Genomic DNA, 20989 nt, shown 5'->3' with positions numbered 1-20989 from the left:
TCGTCGCCACCTCTTTTGTCCTGAACATGATGATGACGGCGGACGACCGCCAGTTCCGATGGTTCTCGCAGTCCCGCGGCGTCTTTTACTTCGCCCCGCCCGCCAGGACGCTTGTCCCAGTCGACAATAAGTTGCCGTCACCACTGTCCAGCTTGCTCGAAACCTGTATCTGGAAGATGTGAATAACCAAGGATCTCGAGGGCGAAGAGGAGAGCCTGATTGGGGACGACGACGGCCTCCAACACGCCCACTTCTCCAGGCCGTCTTTGCCCACTCATGACTCCCACACCCCTCGCCATCAGGCTCCGGATCCGGCAGCGCTCCTATCCGTCCAGCTCCAGAAGATTCTCGCAGACCCGGGCGCATACTTCTATTGCTGCGACTTGTGCATCTACAAACTGGCCTTGAAGCCCGGCGCACTTCCCCAAACTTGGGAGCCTCAATAATGACTTGAAATAACTTTGCTACAGTCGTTGGGAACACCGGTGACCGTATCAATAGCTTACTCAAAACCCTCACAACACTCGTGAGTCCAGAGCTTGGAACTGAAAGGCCGGGTCAAGTGATCTGAGAGCACTGTTTCTTCGCGCAAATGTTGTCCAATTTTAGATGGTGGTGGCCGAGCCCCCTCTCCAGGTACGCATGCTCATCTTCATTAGGAAAAAACCCATCTTGAACTGACATTGGATCAAATTGTCAGATGTATGTGTGCCAGAGAGGCCTTGCAACCAGATGCACTGGCAGAGGTCTCTCCGGCCCCGAAGCACGTGCTCCCATCTTGAGTAGTCTACCACAAATGGTTGGTGCCGTTGGCTTGTTGCTCGGTGGGCTTGTATGCATTCTTGAACTATAGATGATCACAACTGGAAAATAATTACAAATCTCAAACATTATCTTATGAATCTCAAACAGTATACACTTTTAACAACCAATTTTGAACAGCTAAACCCTTGATATCTTTCTAAACAAAATGTTAATTGTTTCTTTTGATTTTTCCTCTTTTTGGATGTGACTTTTGCTCATTTCAAATTACAAAAAATTCACTTTTTCCAGCCAAGTTTGAATGTTTTAAGTCAATTTTCTCCCTGAATTTTTCTGTACTGCTTAACTCCTGAGCCAAACCAATGAATCATCATGAGCAGATTTGAACTCAACAAAGCCCCTCTCTGCAGTGGGCATATGATCTTCCCAAGCAAGCTCATGACAGCCCTTGGCAGGAGGTAATTGTGCTCTACAACACAGGTCTGTTACATTTACCCATGACTTTAACATATCATAAAATAAAATAAAATAGTTAGCTAATGGTAGACTTGAGGGATAAACAAATACCCTTGACAACAGCAGTTACAGGTTGGTTTCTTCAAACACAGCCTGAAACACATTGTAAGGTATTGTGAAGTACTGTAGAATTGATGATTTTTTTATCTTATGACAGGAGAAGAAATGAATTATAAGTGATATGCTGCAGGATTAGAAGGAAAATGACTGCTAACATGTATGAAAAATGTTTTACACACCCAAAAAGTCCACAACTTTCAGTAATTCTTCAATGTTGCATATTATTTGAGCTTTTAAACTATTGGCAATGATGTTTTCTCACCAGGGAATGAAATTTAAGGGGCGGGCAGAGGGCTCATTGGGAAAATGACTGCCAACTGGATAAATTTTTGCATAAAAAAGCAAATGATATGGCAAAAAAAAATTCATCAATTCTGCTGATTCAAGAGGTATTATTGATTTTGCAATGGTTTTGCCAATTGGATACCGGTGCAGCAAGACAACCAGTTTTCTTGAGCTCCGCAGCAGTGCAGCCGCCTTGGCCTCTAGTTTCTTGCAAATTTCTCAGAATGTTCTTTACTGTTCAAACCAAGGAGGGAAAAATGGAGAGCAAAGTATGGCATACAACAAGAATGATAAAAAATGAAAATTTTTGAAACCATTTCCAATGATTTTTACTGGATAAAATAAATTGAGTCAAATTAGTGGTGATTTGGGCTACAGTCCCTGAGTTCAAATGAAATTGGTTGATAACCCATCCACCCAAAAAATCATTGAAAATAGTTTCAAAATTTTTCATTTTTTATCATTCTTGTTTTATGCCATACTTTTCTCTCCAATTTTCCCTCCTTGGTTTGAACAGTAATGAACATTCTGAGAAATTTTCAAGAAATTAAAAAATTTCCACATTTTTCTTTTTTTTACGGACTTACTTTGCGCACTGCAAAAAACACTTCGCACACTGCACAGTGCGCGGATTCCCAAACACTTCGCGCACTGCGGGTAAAATAAGCAACTTTTTGAAGGTTTTTCTTGACCAATCAATAGACAGGCTTCCCATTGGCCTCTCTGAATTTTTTGGAAGTTTTATGAAGCATTCTTCTATGTTAAAAAAAATCTTTAAAACCAAGAAGAAATGTAGGATTTGGGCGCCTAAAAAACAAGGTTCTCATAGCCCCAAAATTCCAAATCATTTATTGAGTAATGGAACATGTAAGAAAACCTACTTCAGAATTTTTTAGCCACTTTTTGCAAGGATACAGGTCTGAAAAATGAGGATAATTTAGATGCAATGAGCTAATATGTGGTGAATTTTCTTATTTTTCAGACCTGTATGCTTGCAAAAAGTGGCTGAAAATTTTCAAAGTAGCTGTTCTTACATGTTTCATTACTCAATAAATTATTTGAAATTTTTGGGCCATGGGAACCTTGTTTTTTAGGCGCCCAAATCCTACATTTCTTCTTGGTTTTAATCATTTTTTTAATATAGAAGAATGCTTCAAAAAACTCCCAAAAAATTCAGAGAGGCCAATGGGAAGCCTTTCTATTGATTGGTCAAGAAAAACCTTCAAAAAGTTGCGTATTTTACCCGCAGTGCGCAAAGTGTTTGGGAATCCGCGCACTGTGCAGTGCGCGAAGTGTTTTTTGCAGTGCGCGAAGTGTTTTTTGCAGTGCGCGAAGTAAGTCTGTTTTTTTATTTTTACTTTGTTTTATTTCATAATCATTCTTAGGAACTTATTTTCCACCCCTGTAGCCAATCTCAAGACTTAAAGGCTGTGGCCTGAGCTTCTGCATTCAAAAATGTGGTGCCAAAAACATTAGATGACCCACTGTACATTCCTTTTACAGATATGTTCTCACATATTAAACCCTTTACATACATTGCTCATTATGTACTATCCCTATTTGTACACATTAAATCATTGGATCTGTGCTTACCTCTTTCATTAGTGCTCATCATTACAAGCTGTTACTATGTTCACATCACCTTCTCCATTTGTACAGCCTTTCTTCCCATAGCCAGAATTCCCCTGTCTGTGCTCATACTTGTACCCCCCCTGTTGTTTCTTTCACTTATAAACTCCCCTCTCAGCTGCTGTATTTCCCCTGCATGCTATTTTCCAGCCTATTTCCCCATTAAAGAAGTAGTCATCACCTGCATATTTTTCTCTTACCCTTCTCCTCAGATTATACTCTTTACCAGACTATCATCACTTGCATATTTTGCTACCACCACTCTCCCATATTGAACTCAGAATTGAACCCAGATTGCAACCATATTATTGAACTTCAGATTATCCCCCTCTCCTGCTGGGTCCACCTTGAATCAAGAGTTGTATACATACCATCTCAAAACTCCATTGCATACTTTGCTCTCAAACCTCTCATCCTTTGCATATTTTACTCATAAACCTCATTTCCCCTCACCTCATCCTCCAGCTTGTGGTATTCCAACTAGACATTGATTACATAAACTCCTTATTCTAGACCTCACTAAGGATTAGTAGAACTCAAGCCACACCCTTTTCTTTCTTCTTTTTCTTAGTGTAACTCTCACCAACTCCAGCATTAGATAGGAGGGCAGCCTCAACAGCACCCTTAGCTTCAACCTAAATTACTACTAGTGTAGTTTAGAGATTGCCCATGGGTATCCGGTATCTGTGGGCGGGTACCCGCCCGCGGGTGCCATGTGCAGGTCCAGGTATGTAAATTTTGGATGGCCGGTACCCGTCCAGGCACCTGCTGCAAAAGCTCTGGAGACAAGCAGTTGTGGACGACCTTTTGCAGCGCAATCATGGCCGCCCCTGTAACCTAACCCTCTTGGTGTCCAGCACATGCTGGACACCAAGAGGGCATACACTCTCAATGTCCGGCACAGACTGGACATCAAGAGGGTGTATGTATGCCCTCTCAATGTCCGGTATGTGCTGGACACCGAGGGGGCTTACACTCTTGATGTCCGGCACAGAGCGGACATTGGGAGGGTGTATGTACATATGCCCTCTCAATGTCTGGTCTGTGCTGGACACCAAGAGGGCATACACTCTTGATGTCCGGCCCAGACCGGACATCAAGAATTCACACACAGACATCCCTCTTGATTGCCCTCTTGGTGTCCAGCACAGACTGGACATCAAGAGGGCATATGTACATACACCCTTGATGACCGGCCTGTGTTGGTCATCAAGAGGTTACACCACCCTCGAAGCCGGCATAGACCTGCTAGAGGGTTGAATTGTAGGCAGTACCCGTGATACCCGCCACAGGTACCGCCGGTACCCGCCCTACGGGTGCCGGGTCCAAGTCCGGGTATCTAAATATGCCCAAAATGACCGCAGGTACCTGTACCCGGGTCCACTTGGCAATCTCTAGTGTAGTTGTCTATTTCCCCTCCAAGCTCTTTCTGTTTGCTTAGAAGTTCCACACCGGTCAGTCTCGCATGAGGGGTTGTTTCCTCTTGCTCAATGGCCGGTCTGTCCTGGTCATCAAGAGGGGTGGTCCTCTCAATGGCTGGTCTGTGCCGGTCATTGAGAGGGTTGTGTCCTCTCAATGGCCAGTCTTTCCCGGTCATTGAGATGGGTGTGTCCTCTTGATGGCTGGTCTTTCCCGGTCATCAAGATTGCTGTGTCTGTCCTCTCAATGACCAGTCTGTGCCAGTCATTGAGAGGGATATGTACTGCCCTCTGTGGGTGGCGCAGACCGGCCATTCATGATGGGAGGAGTGCTGGTTTTGGAGTGCCCCTGTGTTCACTCCAAAAAAATTTGGAGTGCATGGTTGGGCACTCCAATTTTTGGGGATTTTTGGAGTTCCACTCCAAATATTTTGGAGTGGACACATGTACACACCAAAAACTTTGGAGTGAACTACTGTTCACTCCACTTTTGATGTGCATGAATTAAATCTTTGGTGTTCATTTAGCCTGCCCCTATATTTATACTCCCTGGGTGAACAAGGTTTGCTTTTCAGGGCTGATTATACTGGTTACATTGTAAGATACAGGCTACACCACGGGTTGCGGTTGATTGGGTGCTGACGTAATGAATTGCGTTGGCCTGACCCCCCCAACCCCACCAAAAAATTTGGGTGGCCAACCTAATGTTTCATAGCGGGATGTATTGGGGTTTTTTGTCGGTGTATCTTCTGACAGCGGGTCAACAAAGTGGCAGCTGTTGGCATATCTTCCGACAGCGGGCCCACGGAAGGGAAGCTGTTGGCATATCTTCCAACAGCAGGCCCATGGAAGGGCAGCTGTTGGCCTTCCGGCAGCGGGTTGACAAAGTGGCAGCTGTCAGCATATCTTCTGACAGAGGGTCAACAAAGTGGCAGCTGCCGGTGTATCTTCCGACAGCGGCCGCACAAAACAGTGTGTATTGGCTGTTCATTGAGCTTGCCCATCAAAAAGTTCACTCATTGGGACCCAAACGTCAGCCACAACCCTTGGCCAGGCCATAAGGCCACCACTAAACCACTACGGCACAACACATTGTACCAAACTTCCCTGTTTGTTGTATATAGACAGCAAAGCATGTATTCCTGTGAAGTTTGGAGGCTTTTCTTCTTGACATGTTTTGTTTGTTTTGTTTGTTTTACTTTTTTTTTTTTTTGTAAAATTTTGAACTGTGTAGCCTCTTTCTTACAGCAAAAGAGGCGCATCCAGGTGACTTGATAAAAAAAAAAAAAAAAAGCCCAACCAATTGTTTAGCTAACCCGGACAGCGAGTCAATCATGACTGAGGCTTGACACAGGTCCAACCAGCTGGCAGCGTTGGCTTGCTCAATGAGGCAAGCCTTTGTCCGCTGCGGAGTCCTGTTGGACTTGGATTTGACAGGCAATCAAGCTGACGGTGTGGTATGCTTTATGGTATCCCATATGCCAAAATCAAAATTTTCTGCTTTTCTTTCTTATTTCTATTATTTTCACTCTTAATCTCCCTTTTCCTCTTATCAATCACTTAATATCCCTCAAGATTCAGTTTCTAGGTACAAATTCACCCCTAGTCTTGCCTTACAGAACACTCAGAAGGGCACTCACTCAGAAGTTACATACTCTTACACACTCACAATACCCCTTACAACCTCAAACAGTTACACAATCCACATTTACAACACTTATTTACACACACAGTTACATACATAGCTACATACATATTTACACATAGCTGCATCATCACTTACATACATACAGTGTACACATGCAGGCACTCATGCAGGTGCTAGCTGCATGTGATAGCTGCATGCACTAAGCTGCATGCACTAGTGGATTTTCGTTGCATAACAACAGCAGGTGACCTGGTTACAGCATGACTACACTAACATACAGTCCTGACCAATCACACCTCCTGATTCAACCTGCATGTCATAACCCATAATCACCTGTACAGTCCTGACCAATCACATTCACCCATTCAACATATGTACTAGCCAAAATCCCTCATGTATCTAGCTAAAATCTCTCATGTAGAGCTCCTCTGGAGCTAAAATCCCTCACTGTTGTCTATAAAAGGAGGCTCTCCTCCCCTGTTGTAACTTTCCCCCAGCAGACTACCTGCATTCAGTTTCCCCTATAACAAAGTACACAACTGCTCACTCCACAATATATTAGTCACCCTATATTTTGGTTTTACACACATTACAAAAAACTTACACACAAAATAACAACTCTACACAACACTCACATTACATAACACAAACCTCTGAGGGGTCCTCTTTGACCAACTATCATCTGGTTGAAGTCCAGACTCCTCACTCATAACACATTTTAGCAACTTCATCGCACCCACTTTATAACAACAGTTATCTTTTGATAACACTCCACTATCACTACATTAAACCTGCCAATCTGAGATTGGTGGGCTTGTTTTAGTGTCTAGTGAACCAGGAAAGGCAGAGGTTTCCTCATACATCCCTTTCCGCACTCAGCAAAAGGTTCTCAGGAACACTTTTGAGCTTTACAACGGAGCTGATCAGGCATGTCCAACATGACACCGTCGGCCTGCTTGCCAGGGCTGGATGGGGCCGGCTGGGCAATCCATGACCCCTGATTGACTCACGTGACATCCCAACACAATGTGTTGGCGGTGTGGGCTTGACATGTGGGTTGGATGGGTCAGACCCACATAGTTCTGACCCATTGCCGGCGTCAAAGCGTCCCCATTGTGAAAAGCAGGGAGGAGAGGTCATGCCAGACCTGTTCCTGACCCCGCAGCCAAGCCCACGCGCTGATTCAAAATTTATCAAGCGGTGGTGTAAGGGCCTGTACCATGGGCCTCAATTTTGAAAAATTTCAACTTTTTTTGCCCTGTACGCAAAAATTGGAAACTAACAGAGGGTTCAAATGTTGAAATTCTTCACATTTGTGCTCCAGCCTACATTTTGGCCAGGCTCAGTTTTTGTCCCAAGAAATTTTGAGGCAAATAAATTTGGAAATTTCAATTTTCATGCCCTATGGTACAGGCCCTAAATGCACCCTGAGATAATATATAGCTCCCATACCTTGCTTGGCATCAAATTCACACTTTATTTTGGTTTGTATTTCAACTCTTTGCCGGCAAGGAGAAAGAGATGAGCTCTTGAGGGTGCTCAAGAAAAGGGGTGGTGATGATGCGGCTCAGATGCGGAGCGGAAAAAGAAGGAGAGAACCAATGAGTTGATTACTCTGGACTATGCTATGGTTATATAGACTATGTACATGGAATCAACTTGTGGGTGAGAATAAAATGAATAAAAAAGGATGATGAATAAGAAACTTCTTGACTCATTGTAACATGTCAAAAGGTACATTAATATCCCCAGCAGAGGTTGCACACACAAGAGGATAAGAAGGATTTGGGAAAGTTTGACAAACTAATCTAGGCAAGGAGAAAAGTCAACAAGGCTAGTACGGTGAGCAAAAATGACCACTAAATACAAGCAGACCGTAATATGTGGACTCACAAGTGTAGAATATCTTTGATCTGAAAACAAGCCCATAGAGGAGGATAAAGTGAGTGGAGATGGTGAAGAAGGGTTTTGAGGGATGAGTGGAGACAGAATTCCAACACTTTCTTAACGTTTTGATATCCTGTAAGGGTTGGGAGACCCTTCACTGTTTGGAGGCGGAGAGGATTGGTGGGACAAGGCACAAGGCCTGGGGATGTTCTAGAACCAAGGTCCTTGGGGGCTATATTACAGATGAATAGGACCGCCTGAGAGAGAGTCAATGGTTCTGGGGGTCTCTTGTTAGTCTATGTACAACTGATCTTGAGGATGAATGGAAGAGAGAGAAGGAAATGGAGCTGGGACTAAATCCTGGCTGGTGGAGATTATGTGATAGGCAGTGTGACACCTAGGGAACCCCGCAAGGAGTGCGGGGATTCACATATCCCACGTTCTTCCCTTTCTCCAACCCCATCCAAGATTACCTTGGTGGTGGTTGGCAAAATAGAAGAAGCCCCATCAATCCCCACAAATACTAATGAATCCAATCATCATGGCTCTGAGACAGACTCCATTCACCGTGAATCCACTTGTCTTCCCACACCTATCTCCAGCCCTGTTTACATAGCTACCTCCCATGATTATTGCTGTGTTTTTATTGCCCCAAATAACCCCAAGAAGAAGAACAAATTCCCTTCCACTGTGATTGAGGTCCACCATCCATCTGATGCTGAATCTGAGCCCAATAATATCACTGATACTGCTACAAAATCTGGTCAAGACACTGAAAACATAAAATCCCAAAAAAAGACATCATCCACCAGGGAACCCTTCACAAAAAAACCATAATATTCCCAGCGGCTTGGGGAATTCCCAAGGCTCATCCCAAGCCCCGGACCTTGGGGCATGATCCCAAATTCATGCCCCAAACCCCACTTTTGGGGCACATCCTTACAAGGAGGCACCCTTTGCTTGCCTCCCCCTTAGGCCCTGTATGCACCTACTTCCAGATCTGATCTGAAGCATGTGTCTTCAATTACAGCCTCCTCACATTCATTTGGTGTTCAGAAGCTATAGGGCTTGTGTAACAAATTGCTTGTCTTAACAGGTCTTTATAAGCTTAATCATCCGGCTTGTTGCAATTAGTGATTTTTATGAGCCGTGGGGCGGGCTCTGCAGCGCAGGCTTCCATGTACATGTCACAGATGGCACTCTCACCTGCAGTCTACCATACTAGGATCCTGGACCCCAGACTTCCTCTTTCTCTCCCAAGATGAGACCATAGCATATTGCATGATCTATATCAGGGAGACCAAGAGACTGAACCGTAGAAACAGAAGAAAACAAAGCAATTGTTATGAGCTGTGGTGCGGGCTCCACAGCGCAGGCTTCCATGTACGTAGCTTAAATGTACATTTCACAGACAGCACTCTCAAGGTTTGAGAGTCTGGAGATAACAGACTGCTTCCTTGTCCTGCAATTGACTTCCTCTTTCTCTCCCAAGACTAGACCATAACACCAATCACCTCCAAAACCTTAAAAACCACAACCCCAACTCCAAAAACGTGTCTATCCCTACCCGCACCTCCTCCTCTCCAATTCCATACTCCCTACCACAACTCCGCCCTATAAACCTTCATCATCCCCACTTGGCACCTCTGACACACCTGAAATGGATGCATGTAGAGACTGTAAACTGAAGATGTGTCTGGTGAGATTCAAACTCACAACCTCAGCTATGCTGAGAAACATACTAGAGTGCTGCCTTTACCAACTAGGCTACATACACTTTCCAGCTGGTTGGTTAGTTGGTAGTGCTCATGGGTCAATCCAACAGCCCGCCATACTGTGGTGATACATCATGGTAGCAGATTAACAGGCAACTCAACAATGCAACCAAAGCAGCGGAAATCCAACAGCAGCTAACCACCATGGTGGCACAGCTGGCGACAGAGAAAACCCTCTGCATGTAGGCCAAAGCTTGCCTCACAGAGGCCCCAGCAGCGGCTGCCCTGGCCACAGCAATGTGAGAGCCAAAGATTGGTATACCTGATAAGTTTGAAGGAACCCAAGTGGTAAAAGCAGAGACTTATTGCACTCAATTGGTGCTGTACATTGCTGCCAACCCCACCATGATCCCCAACAACCAATCCAAGATCATTTTCTCCATCTCATACCTCATCAAAGCTGCCGCCTCATGGTCCAAGCTGCTCTGTGGAAGGATCCTTGCGGCAGAACAATCTAGGCCAATGATGTTCACCAAGTATGAATCCCTGTTTGGAGCCATGTACACCAACCCTGAAAAGAAGACCAAGGCGGGTGAGCCCTATGAGCTTTGAAACAAACAGCATTGGTGGTGGATTCCAGCATGGGGTTTATAGTCTTAGCTACTGACACGGGATGGGAGGTTCCGACCCTCATTAAGCTCTACCAACAGGGCTTGAAGAAGGATGTCCAACTAGAGGTAGTATGGGTAGTTATGTCCCGCTCCCTCTTCTCCAAAGTGGCGGAAATATACAACTTTGTCAAGAAACTATAGCCAAAGGCAAGCAGAGCAGGTGGAGGGAAAAAGATTGGCTTAGCCAATAGCAGGAAAGTAGTCTGAAAAAGGACCATTTACTAAACCACCCACACCTTCCACTCCAACCCCTCCAACATTGCAACTGCTTCAGCAGTTTTTCCACTTGGCAAACATCCTCAACAGAAGGCCAAGGGCCCATGATGAGGAAAGCTAGGACACACAATGAGGGTGTGTGTGTTTTACCACCCCTGCAGTGTGAGTCTGATTGAACTACTTGCATACATTTTCTGAAGCAGCTGGCAAGCCTCTTTCCCTCCTAGAACAGTGCACCACCAAGATTGGCGCCACTAATATGTTGTGGTTGAGCTCTGCCCAACTGGCGGTGGCGGGAAAAGCCACGGCAGCAATCCGGACAGGAATGAGAGCATGTCCAAAAAAGGAAACAGAAATCTCAACAGAGGGATTGATGCACAATCAAGCAGCACTAGTCCTTTGAAAAATTTCCAGCGGCATTGTGAGGGATGAAATTTAGTTGTCTTGGGTGTAAGCCTTGCATGCACTTCAGGCATGGCTCTTGCCAGCAAGTGCTCGTAAGGCTTTGTTACGCTAGTGTGTCAAGCTGGGACTGGGCCAAGTGCCTAAACAGGCTTGATCTACCATACATCAACAATCCCCCTTATCCCATCCCAAAATTATTCTTGTTTGAAGCAGTAAGGAATAAATGAAAAATTGTGAGTTTTGGGTCCAAATTTTTCTGTCCACCTACTGTTAGTTTATTGATGATCAGCCTTGACTATTCTTCTTCACAAATTCAATGAGCTCGTTCATAATTCTGATGGCCCCGGACCGGTAGCTTCCCTGAATTTTTGCCCACCATTCCGATAGGTTCAAGAAAGGTAAACTGGTTGTCGCTTCGCATTCATAAGCTTGCAAAGGAAGAAAAAGAGGAGACTCACGCCAAATATCAATGTATGGTTTAAGTGATGGTAGAGCTCGTATAACCTGGAGTTCACAGTAATTAGTACCCTATGATCATTTAAGACATTTCCAAGCCCTGCAATTGGGAATACCTGATTCGCTCATCATGGTGAGGCTGGCTTTTGGGTCGGTGCTTATAGTACTCTTCAAAAAACGCGTCGGACCTGCCTATGTCACACAGTTGGAGATAAAAGAAATGAGGAGTCAGAAGATTTGGACCTTGCATTACCCACAAGCAGCTGCTGATCTACCTCCGAACATTTTCATGATACCCAATTCGACTTCGTTATGTCCGTAATAGCTTGAAGGGTCAAACAAGACCGGTAGGCCGTTCTTCCGACTCACAGATATATTTCCTGCCCTGGAATGAATGGTTTGCGGTTAACGAAGATTTCACTTTTGATTAGATACCGCGATAGTTTAACTGACCATAGGTCACCATGGATGATTACCGGTACCGGAGCTGGAGCGAAATCAGTGAGGAGAAATGGAATCACCCTGTAGCTCTCACAGGCGTCGTTAGAACTCCCCTATCTCATGAATGTTGATCGTGCTTACTGATCACACATGGTCTTCCCTAATGTGGCTATTTCTTCGTCTTCGATTCGGTCCACCAAACTCTTGATTCGCCGATCTCTGAAAAACACCATCCAATCACCTGCCCACGTGTTATCCTGGATTTTATTTGATAAATTGAAGCAAGAGTAAAACAACAATTGGCTTGGATTATGAAATGATAACGAGCAAAAAATGAAGATCAAGTGACCTGCTCGGTTTCACCGCAATACGTCGGGACATCGAATCCGTACATTCCATTTGGTGATAGAGAAGAGGCTCGAATAGGGTCATGCATGTTGGCTACTTCACGAGCAAGGGAGGGCTCCAGGCAAGATTCCATATGCGATAGATCAAAACATTCTACAAAACGGTTCAGGAAAATACCAATTGTCGAAGATGGTAGAAGGCAAGTCAGCCACCAGCTTCAGGGCAAATTTATTGTTTTTTGAAGGAGGTTTGTACCGGAAATCATTACAGTTTTGCCCTCATCGTTGAAAATGCCCAGAGGTTTTGGTACAAAACCAGGCGCTGAAGCTCGAAGTGCTCGGAGTGACTCATCTTCCCCCTAAAGATCAATAAATGAGTCGAATGAAAGGCGGTTATTGTCATTTACGGATGAGGACGGTTTCGTGCGATCAACAGAGGTAGCGATACTTGAGACTTTCCCTGAATCTTTTCACACCATCAGCCGAGCTTGTCGTCTTGACAAAATAACTCAGACCTTGACTGGTATCGGTCACCTTCTGGGGCGAGACCTGGACTAATCCTTCGGTAGGGATTTTGAGCTGTCGGAAGGCATGAACGATACACGGAGGGAGCTGGGTTTGCGTCATGGTCCGCCGATCCCACTTCGGAATTGCAAGCAGGTTTTATCAACGCTTTCCTGGCTTTCCAACTTTCAACAGAAGCAAGTCAGTCTGGGAGGATCAAGATGACATCATCGGCCACCGGCCAAGGGATAGCTTATGTAACCAAGCCTCTCGGACGTAGAGGAAAGGGTTGCAACTTGCCATATTACAACTTGGATGTTTTGCACCATCCTCACATGATCTCCATTCACACCTAATGGCATTTATGGTATTCAAAATTGCATAAGATTTTTTTACATAAAATCATAAACTGCAATTTTGGCTGGGAGATGTCACTTTAAGTTTTATGCACGCTGACATCTTCCAGCCAAAATTGGTTTTATGATTTTATGTAAATAGTGACATGCAATTTTGAATACCACAATTATTACCTTCCACAATAAAGAATTAACTATAAGTCCTGTGCTACTCAGACACGAAAACCCCGTTTGTCATGTATTTATGTATTCGTCAAGAAAAGGCAACACATGAACCAGAAACGTTGTTTTGTTTTGTTTTCTTGCATGTATATATACATATATGTATACTTACTCGCAAAGTGCTAAGTTTTCAAAAAAAAAAGGTAAAAAAAGAACATGGGAGGAAGAAAGAAACCCTGGGATACGTGATCGAGAAAAAAGGAGGTTGGAGAACTCAAATGTGATCCAAAAAGCATGTAAATTACTTGTTCTGGAGAGGAGACCATTTTCGTCTGAAAAAAAAACACACACAATACATGTATATGTCTTAGAGTGAGGAGGAGAGAGAGGGAGAGAGAGTTGAGGGGAGGGGAGGGAGAGGTGGGCATAATTAACGAGACCAAGAAGGCGCAGAACTATAGGAATAAGATCCATTTGGATAAGTCTCCGGGTTCTGTTGTTGCGGCTGCTGCTGCTGTTGTTGTTGTTGTGGGTGCGTTCCGTTAGCGTTCCCGTTCGTATTCGTCGGGGCCCATTGAGGCGATTGAGGCGAGGTTTGAGCTTGAGGGGACGTGGGTGAATACTTTGGACGACAAAGTCCTTATCATCAGCTCTTCCTCCCCCTAACTTATACTCTGAAATGCGAAAGAAAACGACTTACTTGAGGACTTGTGGGACTGTAAGCCGGCGAAGCAGGCTGTTCATCGGGGGTTATGCGAATCAATCAACATGAATTAGTTTGTCAAGAAAAGGGCTCGGTTCATCTAGCTGTCACTCACACTGTACTTCGGACTAGCAGGCCTGTTGAGAAACCCCGCCAAAAGAAAAAAAGGAAACAGTCAGTGAATGAGGACGCGAAAGAGAAAGGCAAATCAACTTACGAGAAGGCCGGTGATTGGGGTGACCAACGCTGAGTGGTCGGGGAATACCTAAGCACAACAAAGCTCGATTAACTTCTCCAAAGGTCATTAAGGAAATCAGAAGGAGGAAAGACTGACTTGGGAGATGCAGGCGAGAAAGCGGGACTAGCAGGACTATATCTAAAAAAGGAAAGCGGACAAATTCGATCATCAGCGGATCAGAACCTTTACCTGTCTATCTTTCGCTTAGTTGACCGGGAGCACTTACTTAGGAGAGGAGGGCGACATCGCAGGGGACGTGGGAGAATAACGCGGTGAAGTGGCTATTCCGGCAGGACTAAAGAACAGCACGCAATTGAGCCACAGAAGGGAGTGAGATGTTATTAGGAGATGATGGAGAGACCGAAGGAGAGACGCACGAGTAGTTCGGACTGCTTGGCGAGAACCGAGGCGATGCAGGCTAAATAAGACCAGACAGGGAAGATATAAGGTGTGAACAATCGAAGACAAGACAGAATAAGAAGCGATCCAGTTGGGTCCTTACCGAGAATGAAGGTGAAGTAGGCGACTAAAGAAAATAAACCGAGGCCAGTAAGTCAATTGAGCAGGTGATGAAGAGGAATAAATAATGGGGAAGTGCAAAGAAAAGCTCACAAAAGCAGGCGATGCAGGAGACTGTAAACACCCAGCCGACAATCCAAGAACAGTCAGTCAGCCCAACAACAACAAAAACAAGCCATGTATGTTTTGGCGAGGGATGGGGGGAAGAAATCGGACTGACAAAGTTGGGCGAGGCAGGCGACTGGAAATAGGGTTGAAGGAAGGAAATCAAAGATCAGTTTCACAGAGGACAGGTTTTCGCGATGAAATGAGGGAGGAGAAAGACTGACGAAGTTAGGCGAAGCGGGCCTGTAATGAACGAACACGACGCAAGGATCCAAAGGTGGTCAGATAATAACCATGAAAAAGGGGGAGAAGAGGGGGGGAGGGGATGGACTCACGAGAACCTAGGACTAGTGGCGCCCATTCGGGGACTCGTAGGACTGTACCCCGGCGAAGTACCCGAGGCGACCCAAGGAGATGCACCGCTCCAGGTAGGACTTGTAGGAGTGTATGCAGGGCTTGCGGCGGGGTTGTAGGAGGGACTGGAGGGCGAGTAGCTGAATGGGACCCAAGAAATACCCTCAAGTCAGTGGAATTTTTGACGGACTCGATAATATGGGGGAGAGAGGGGAGAAAAAGCTTACCCAGGAGAAGTCCCGCCTCCGGCGCCGTAGGGAGATTGGCCGCCATAGCCGCCATAGATATCGTTACTCCCGCCAAAGCCGTCGTCAGCGCCGGCGGTGATGATGGGGGAGAACATAGCGTGGGGCACGGGGCCGTCCTCGAACCTGGCCGCGGGCGTTCTGGTGTCGCCGAACTCGGCGTACGGGGTCATGCCGCCGCCGGGGGTCATTGCGCCGTCTGCGTACCGGCCGCCCAGGATCTCACCTGCGACCGGCAGCCGATGGTCGATCACTACGTCCTTCAACATCTCTAGATCTAGCGCTACATCGAACGCGCCCGTGCCCATCGGCGCTAGCTGGCCTAGTAACACGTTCTCCGCCACACCCGTGCAATGGTCCTTCTCTCCTAACGCCGCAGCATCCATCAGGATCTCGACCGTCTCTTCGAACGAACAGCGCATCAAGGGGCCCGTATCCGTCCGGTTAATCCCGTGTCGCGTGATCGCCATCAACGAGCCCCGGTTCGTCATCAAGTCACACAATAGGGCCAGGTGTCGATAGTTCACATACGACCCATCAAACTCGATCACGTTTCGTAACTCTTTCAATAACGAGGCCCGGGCTGCTTCGACTCCCAACACGGTCAGGATCTCCACACAGTTGTTTGACACCGTCCGGATCGGATCCACCCCATCGACACATAAGACTTCCTTGAGATTGATCCCATCCGTCTCCAGCACCCATTCAGTCTTCCGCTCGAATTCCCCGCTAGCATTGATGTAGTTGACGTTATGTTGCAGCATGAAGACTCTCTGGATACCTTCGACACCACGTAGGGAGATACTGCCCAGCATCTGATTGATTTCTCTCAAGAACACGTCCTCTTCGACCTGGCCTTCGTCATCATCCTTATCAGCCTCTGAGGATTGCATCGCCCGACACCGAATTGTCAACTTCTCTGCGTTGTCTTCCGACCAGATTATAAACAGGTCTGACTTGAACACTTCGGCTATTCGAGAGGCCACAAAGTTCATCGACAGCTTCTTGTCGAGCATCTTGGCACGGTCCAATTCGAGTCGAAGTAGCCAGGGCGACTGGTGGTCTAGTTGAGCTTCTACCTCGTCATCAGGAACCGCAAAGAACGCATCAACGAAGTCCAGATCCTCCTCCACAATCGTGCTCTTGGGATTGGGATCGTAGATAATCTGAGTGGAGGCGGTAACCGTCTTGAGTGTTGTGTGGGCAAGTTCGGTCTGGATATCTTTTGCGGCTTCGATATCATTGGCAATGTTCTCATTGAGATAAACGGTCAAGGAGGGAGTTTTGATGTTGGTAGCCACGTTGATGATTTCCTTCAGTCGAGGAACCCCAAGGGTCACGTTCTTACTCGAAACACCAGCATAATGGAAGGTATTGAGGGTCATTTGTGTCGCAGGTTCTCCGATCGACTGGGCCGCCAACGTTCCGCACATCTCGCCTGGGGCAGCTAAGGACTGGTTGAACCTGGCTTCAATCTCTCCTAAGATCCACTCAAATGCTTCCTTGTTCAGATGGAATTCTTCCAGCACCCTTCGAGTCGCAAAGTTAGACCGCAGCAGGATTCGGAACAGCAGAGTACAATTTGCTTGAGCAGCGCGACTTAGAGGATCATCTCCGCGAACCACTATGAGACGATCGCACAGATCCTTGACCATTTGGATTATCTCATGGGGAGGAAGGTCGCTTGGCTTCCTGAAATCAATATGGAAGATTTGTTGAGCATTTTGGATGATACGTCGGATGTTGACAGGCAACGGTTTGCGGCCGTTCCCATCGGTGAATATGAACTTCCGCAATGTTTCCCGATCTTCACATAACTGGTTCCATTCGGCATCCAGGACACTCTGCAAGGCCAACGAGCTATCGTTGAGACCGACTTGCAGGACGCCCGGTTTGTAGTCGAACCTGGGATCGGTAACATCGACCCGGAACTTTTTGTCGAATTTTTCGTTTGACAGTCGAACACTGTCCAAGTTTTGGTATTCCACCGTTCCTCCATCGACGCCATCTTCTCCGTAAACAAACTGGACGATATCGCCCAACGAGTTACGAACCGTGCCATCGTAGGTGACCATGACATCTTCGAGAGCCTTCAGCAGACGACGCTGGATGTAACCCGTCTCGGCAGTTTTGACGGCTGTATCAATCAATCCCTCTCGACCTGCCATGGCATGGAAAAAGAACTCTTGCGGGGTCAGTCCTCGCAAGTAAGAGTTTTCGACGAATCCCCGCGATTCGGGCGAGTAGTCATCCTTGGTAAAATGAGGCAGGGTTCGATATTTGAAGCCATAAGGAATACGTTTCCCTTCGACGGACTGCTGTCCCACACATGCCGACATCTGAGAAATGTTGATAAAGGAACCTTTGGAGCCTGCTGTGACCATCTGCTTGACGTTGTTGTCATCCTTCAAGGACTGTTCGGCCGAGCGACCGGCATTGTCTCGAGCGGTGTTGAGAGCTCGGTTGACTTTGGCTTCGAATGACTCGCGAATCGTCATACCGGGTTCTGCTTGAAGTTTGTCTTCTTGGGCTAGAGAGATGGTCTCGGAGACCTCCCTCTTGGCCTCCGAGATGAAGTTGGTGATGGCCTCCATAGTAGCCTTGTCGGGAACGGTGTCACCAATACCAATACTAAATCCATGATGGAGCAGCCAATAGTTCACAACCATCTGGATTCCCGAGAAGAGGCCACGAGTGACTTCGGGACCCTTTTCACGAAAAATCACATGAATCAGTCCTCCCTGAGAAGCACCCACACACTTTTTATCTACAACGCCGTAGATGATCTCGCCATCCTCGATCCACAAACCCTTATCGGCGATGGGGAGAGATGTCTGGTTTTCGTCGTCTCTCAGCAGATTGATTCCCTTGGGTATGCACATTGATAAGATCTGTTTGCCGGTCCACAGCGGTTTGGGCTTCAGGATCGCTGGTGGTGGAACTACACCGTCCCATCCGGGCACCCAGAGCAGAATGTTCTGGACAAAGTCTCGATCCATGAAACAATCCCGTAGCGTAAACTTCCGTACCCCGCAAAGGGTGTCTTGGACGATTCCCATCACTGGCTTGTTGGCTTGAGGCGAGACAATGTTACGAGGTACCCAGGCAATTTGAGCAAGTTCTGCTCGAGTCTCTTCGGACTGCGGCACGTGCAAATTCATCTCGTCTCCGTCAAAACTAAATGTGGAATGAGTCAAGAAGTGTTAGCATAACCCTATACCCCTCCCGAGGGCCGGGTATTGCTTACTCTGCGTTATATGGCGGCTGGGTTCATCAAGACATACATGAGTCAGAGAGTTGATTGAATTTGTTGGGAGGGATCATAAAACTTGGGGGTCAGATAGCTTACAGTTACAGAGAGATTGAGCCTGAATGTGGAGTAGGGCATCAATTTGATACGATGTGACACTATTTAGTTTGTTTTTGACAAAAGTAGTGATCAGTTTCTTGTACGTGGACAAAGACGCATTGACATCACTATTGCGATTAATAGGAGTGTTGAAAGTACTTACTCATACTCATTTTATGCAGTGACGGCTGTCGATTGAACAATACATAATCGCCATCCTTGAGATGGCGCTCCACGATCCACCCGTACTGAAGGAAAGTATCGGCTCGTTTGTTATAGCGCAGATCGATTCGATCCCCTGTATCACGAACCACATATCTTGCGCCGGGATATTCAGTGGGACCGTTTTGGACGAGCTCTTGCAAGTAGCTGATATTGTACGGTGTGACTCGCTCTGGATAGGTCAAGTTCCTAGCAATCGAATAGGGTACACCAACCTGATCGAGCTGCAGATTCGGGTCACCAGTGATGACCGTTCGCGCCGAGAAATCCACTCGTTTTCCCATTAAGTTCCCTCGAAGTCGACCTTCTTTTCCTTTCAGACGCGCTCTGAGAGATTTGATCGGCCGTCCAGACTTTTGAAGAGCCTGTGGCTGTCCTGCGAGATCATTATCCATGTAGGTTGCAATGTGCCACTGGAAAGATGGTAAGATCGCAGAATTCAGGACTGGCTTTGATGGGCAACTGTTGAGAAATGAAAAAGAAGACAGTTGTGGCTTCGAACTGACCTGTAGAAGCGTTTCAAACTCTGTGATGACATGGGCAGGGGCCCCTTCGCTCTCAAACTTGCGGACAGCTTGATTGGCCTTAATGACCTCGGCGAGCTTGTAAGTCAGATCATCTTCTCCTCGAGTTGCGCCACCGTCCATAGCGATACTTGGCCTGACGGGGGGAGGGGGGATAGGGAGTACGGTGAGGATCATCCACTCGGGTCGAGCCTCTGTTGCATGCAAGCCTAGGATCTGCAGATCCTCATCTGATATCTTCCGTAGTATCGCCTGAGCCCTGTCGGCGGTTAATGGCTGCCGTTCTGTGCCAGCTAGAGTCCCTACACCCTCTTCATCTTCCTCGCCCTTCCGTTTGGTGTACTGTAGAAACATCTTCAAGCCTTCTTTCCGAATCTGAGGTTGAGGATGGCCACATCCGCCGTGACCCTTAGGGATTTGATCATCTGGGATTGGCTCGTCGGGGTTCTCGGGCTTGTCATCAGTTTCATCGGTTGCACAGATGTTCTTTCCTCTACACAGTTGATGAACAGCAGTAAATCTTTTCTTTGGATCCTTAATCCGTCTCGCAATCAGCGCCAGAGCAGGATCGGTGACCTGTGGAAGTTGTGGAATGAAAGAGGGCGCGAATCAGGAATGTTTTGAGAGTGTGGAACTGGAGATTAACGACTTACGACATCAGATTTCAGCTTGGAACATTTGACGCAGACACATTCCAGAATTTTCTTGACGCGATTCAGGAACCCTGAGTTGGTTGATTTTAAATCACGTCAAGTAATAAGTTGAGAAATTCAAAAAGAGTGGATGATGTTCCCCATCACTGACCGACATGATAGACCGCACGAGCGAGTTCGACGTGTGCGAAGTGACCAGGACACGTCGACATCTGTAAAGGTAAGAAAAAAAAGGAAGAAACAAAGCAAGGACGTGAGGGGTGAGAGGATTAGATTCACGTGAGGGGTGAGGATGGTGAGTGATGATCTGAGGGGCATACATCTTCACCACAGGTTTGACATTTCATGTTGCGGTCGATAGTTCCCATTCTAGGATCCGACAGGCCGCCCTTGAATAAGGAGTGAATGTAGATATGGCGGAGTCAGATGAAAAAGAAGAGAAGGGTTAAAAGAACACGAGGCGACTGAGGCGACCTTACCACTTTGGGATGGATGCCACCCTCCTCGTAGGTCTCAGGATGTTCAATCTTAGCAACACTGAAGCCTTTGATCTCGTCTGGCGACATGATTCCGAACTGGATGGTTCGGACCCTTCGAGT

General features: G+C 46.5%; 3 protein-coding genes across 3 annotated transcripts; 1 reads left to right on the top strand and 2 right to left on the bottom strand.

Moving 5' to 3' along the window:
- Positions 1-26: 26 nt before the first annotated feature.
- Positions 27-446, top strand: PtA15_7A489 (uncharacterized protein; the record flags this gene model as incomplete). Its single annotated transcript, XM_053171099.1, has 2 exons — positions 27-119; positions 192-446. 2 exons carry the CDS (start codon positions 27-29, stop codon positions 444-446), a joined length of 348 nt encoding a protein of 115 aa, XP_053022315.1.
- An 11051-nt stretch (positions 447-11497) lies between these two features.
- On the bottom strand, positions 11498-13083 carry PtA15_7A488 (uncharacterized protein; the record flags this gene model as incomplete). The annotated part of the gene is made up of 9 exons (XM_053171098.1): positions 11498-11572; positions 11671-11716; positions 11785-11860; positions 11944-12053; positions 12122-12190; positions 12251-12366; positions 12459-12610; positions 12713-12808; positions 12891-13083. The coding sequence occupies 9 exons, from the start codon at positions 13081-13083 to the stop codon at positions 11498-11500; spliced, it is 933 nt and encodes a 310-aa protein (XP_053022314.1).
- A 937-nt stretch (positions 13084-14020) lies between these two features.
- PtA15_7A487 (DNA-directed RNA polymerase II subunit RPB1) lies at positions 14021-20956 on the bottom strand (the record flags this gene model as incomplete). The annotated part of the gene is made up of 21 exons (XM_053171097.1): positions 14021-14100; positions 14179-14214; positions 14299-14318; positions 14399-14446; positions 14516-14557; positions 14646-14714; positions 14797-14837; positions 14922-14945; positions 15032-15052; positions 15159-15179; positions 15268-15286; positions 15379-15537; positions 15625-18819; positions 18890-18906; positions 18992-19050; positions 19155-19626; positions 19720-20313; positions 20391-20461; positions 20542-20602; positions 20711-20779; positions 20870-20956. 21 exons carry the CDS (start codon positions 20954-20956, stop codon positions 14021-14023), a joined length of 5205 nt encoding a protein of 1734 aa, XP_053022313.1.
- Positions 20957-20989: the final 33 nt, after the last annotated feature.

Source organism: Puccinia triticina, chromosome 7A (genome assembly GCF_026914185.1).
Source record: "Puccinia triticina chromosome 7A, complete sequence".
Taxonomy (NCBI): domain Eukaryota; kingdom Fungi; phylum Basidiomycota; class Pucciniomycetes; order Pucciniales; family Pucciniaceae; genus Puccinia; species Puccinia triticina.
The sequence above is the reverse complement of the archived record's forward strand: the minus strand, read 5'-3'. Positions and strand labels throughout refer to the sequence as shown.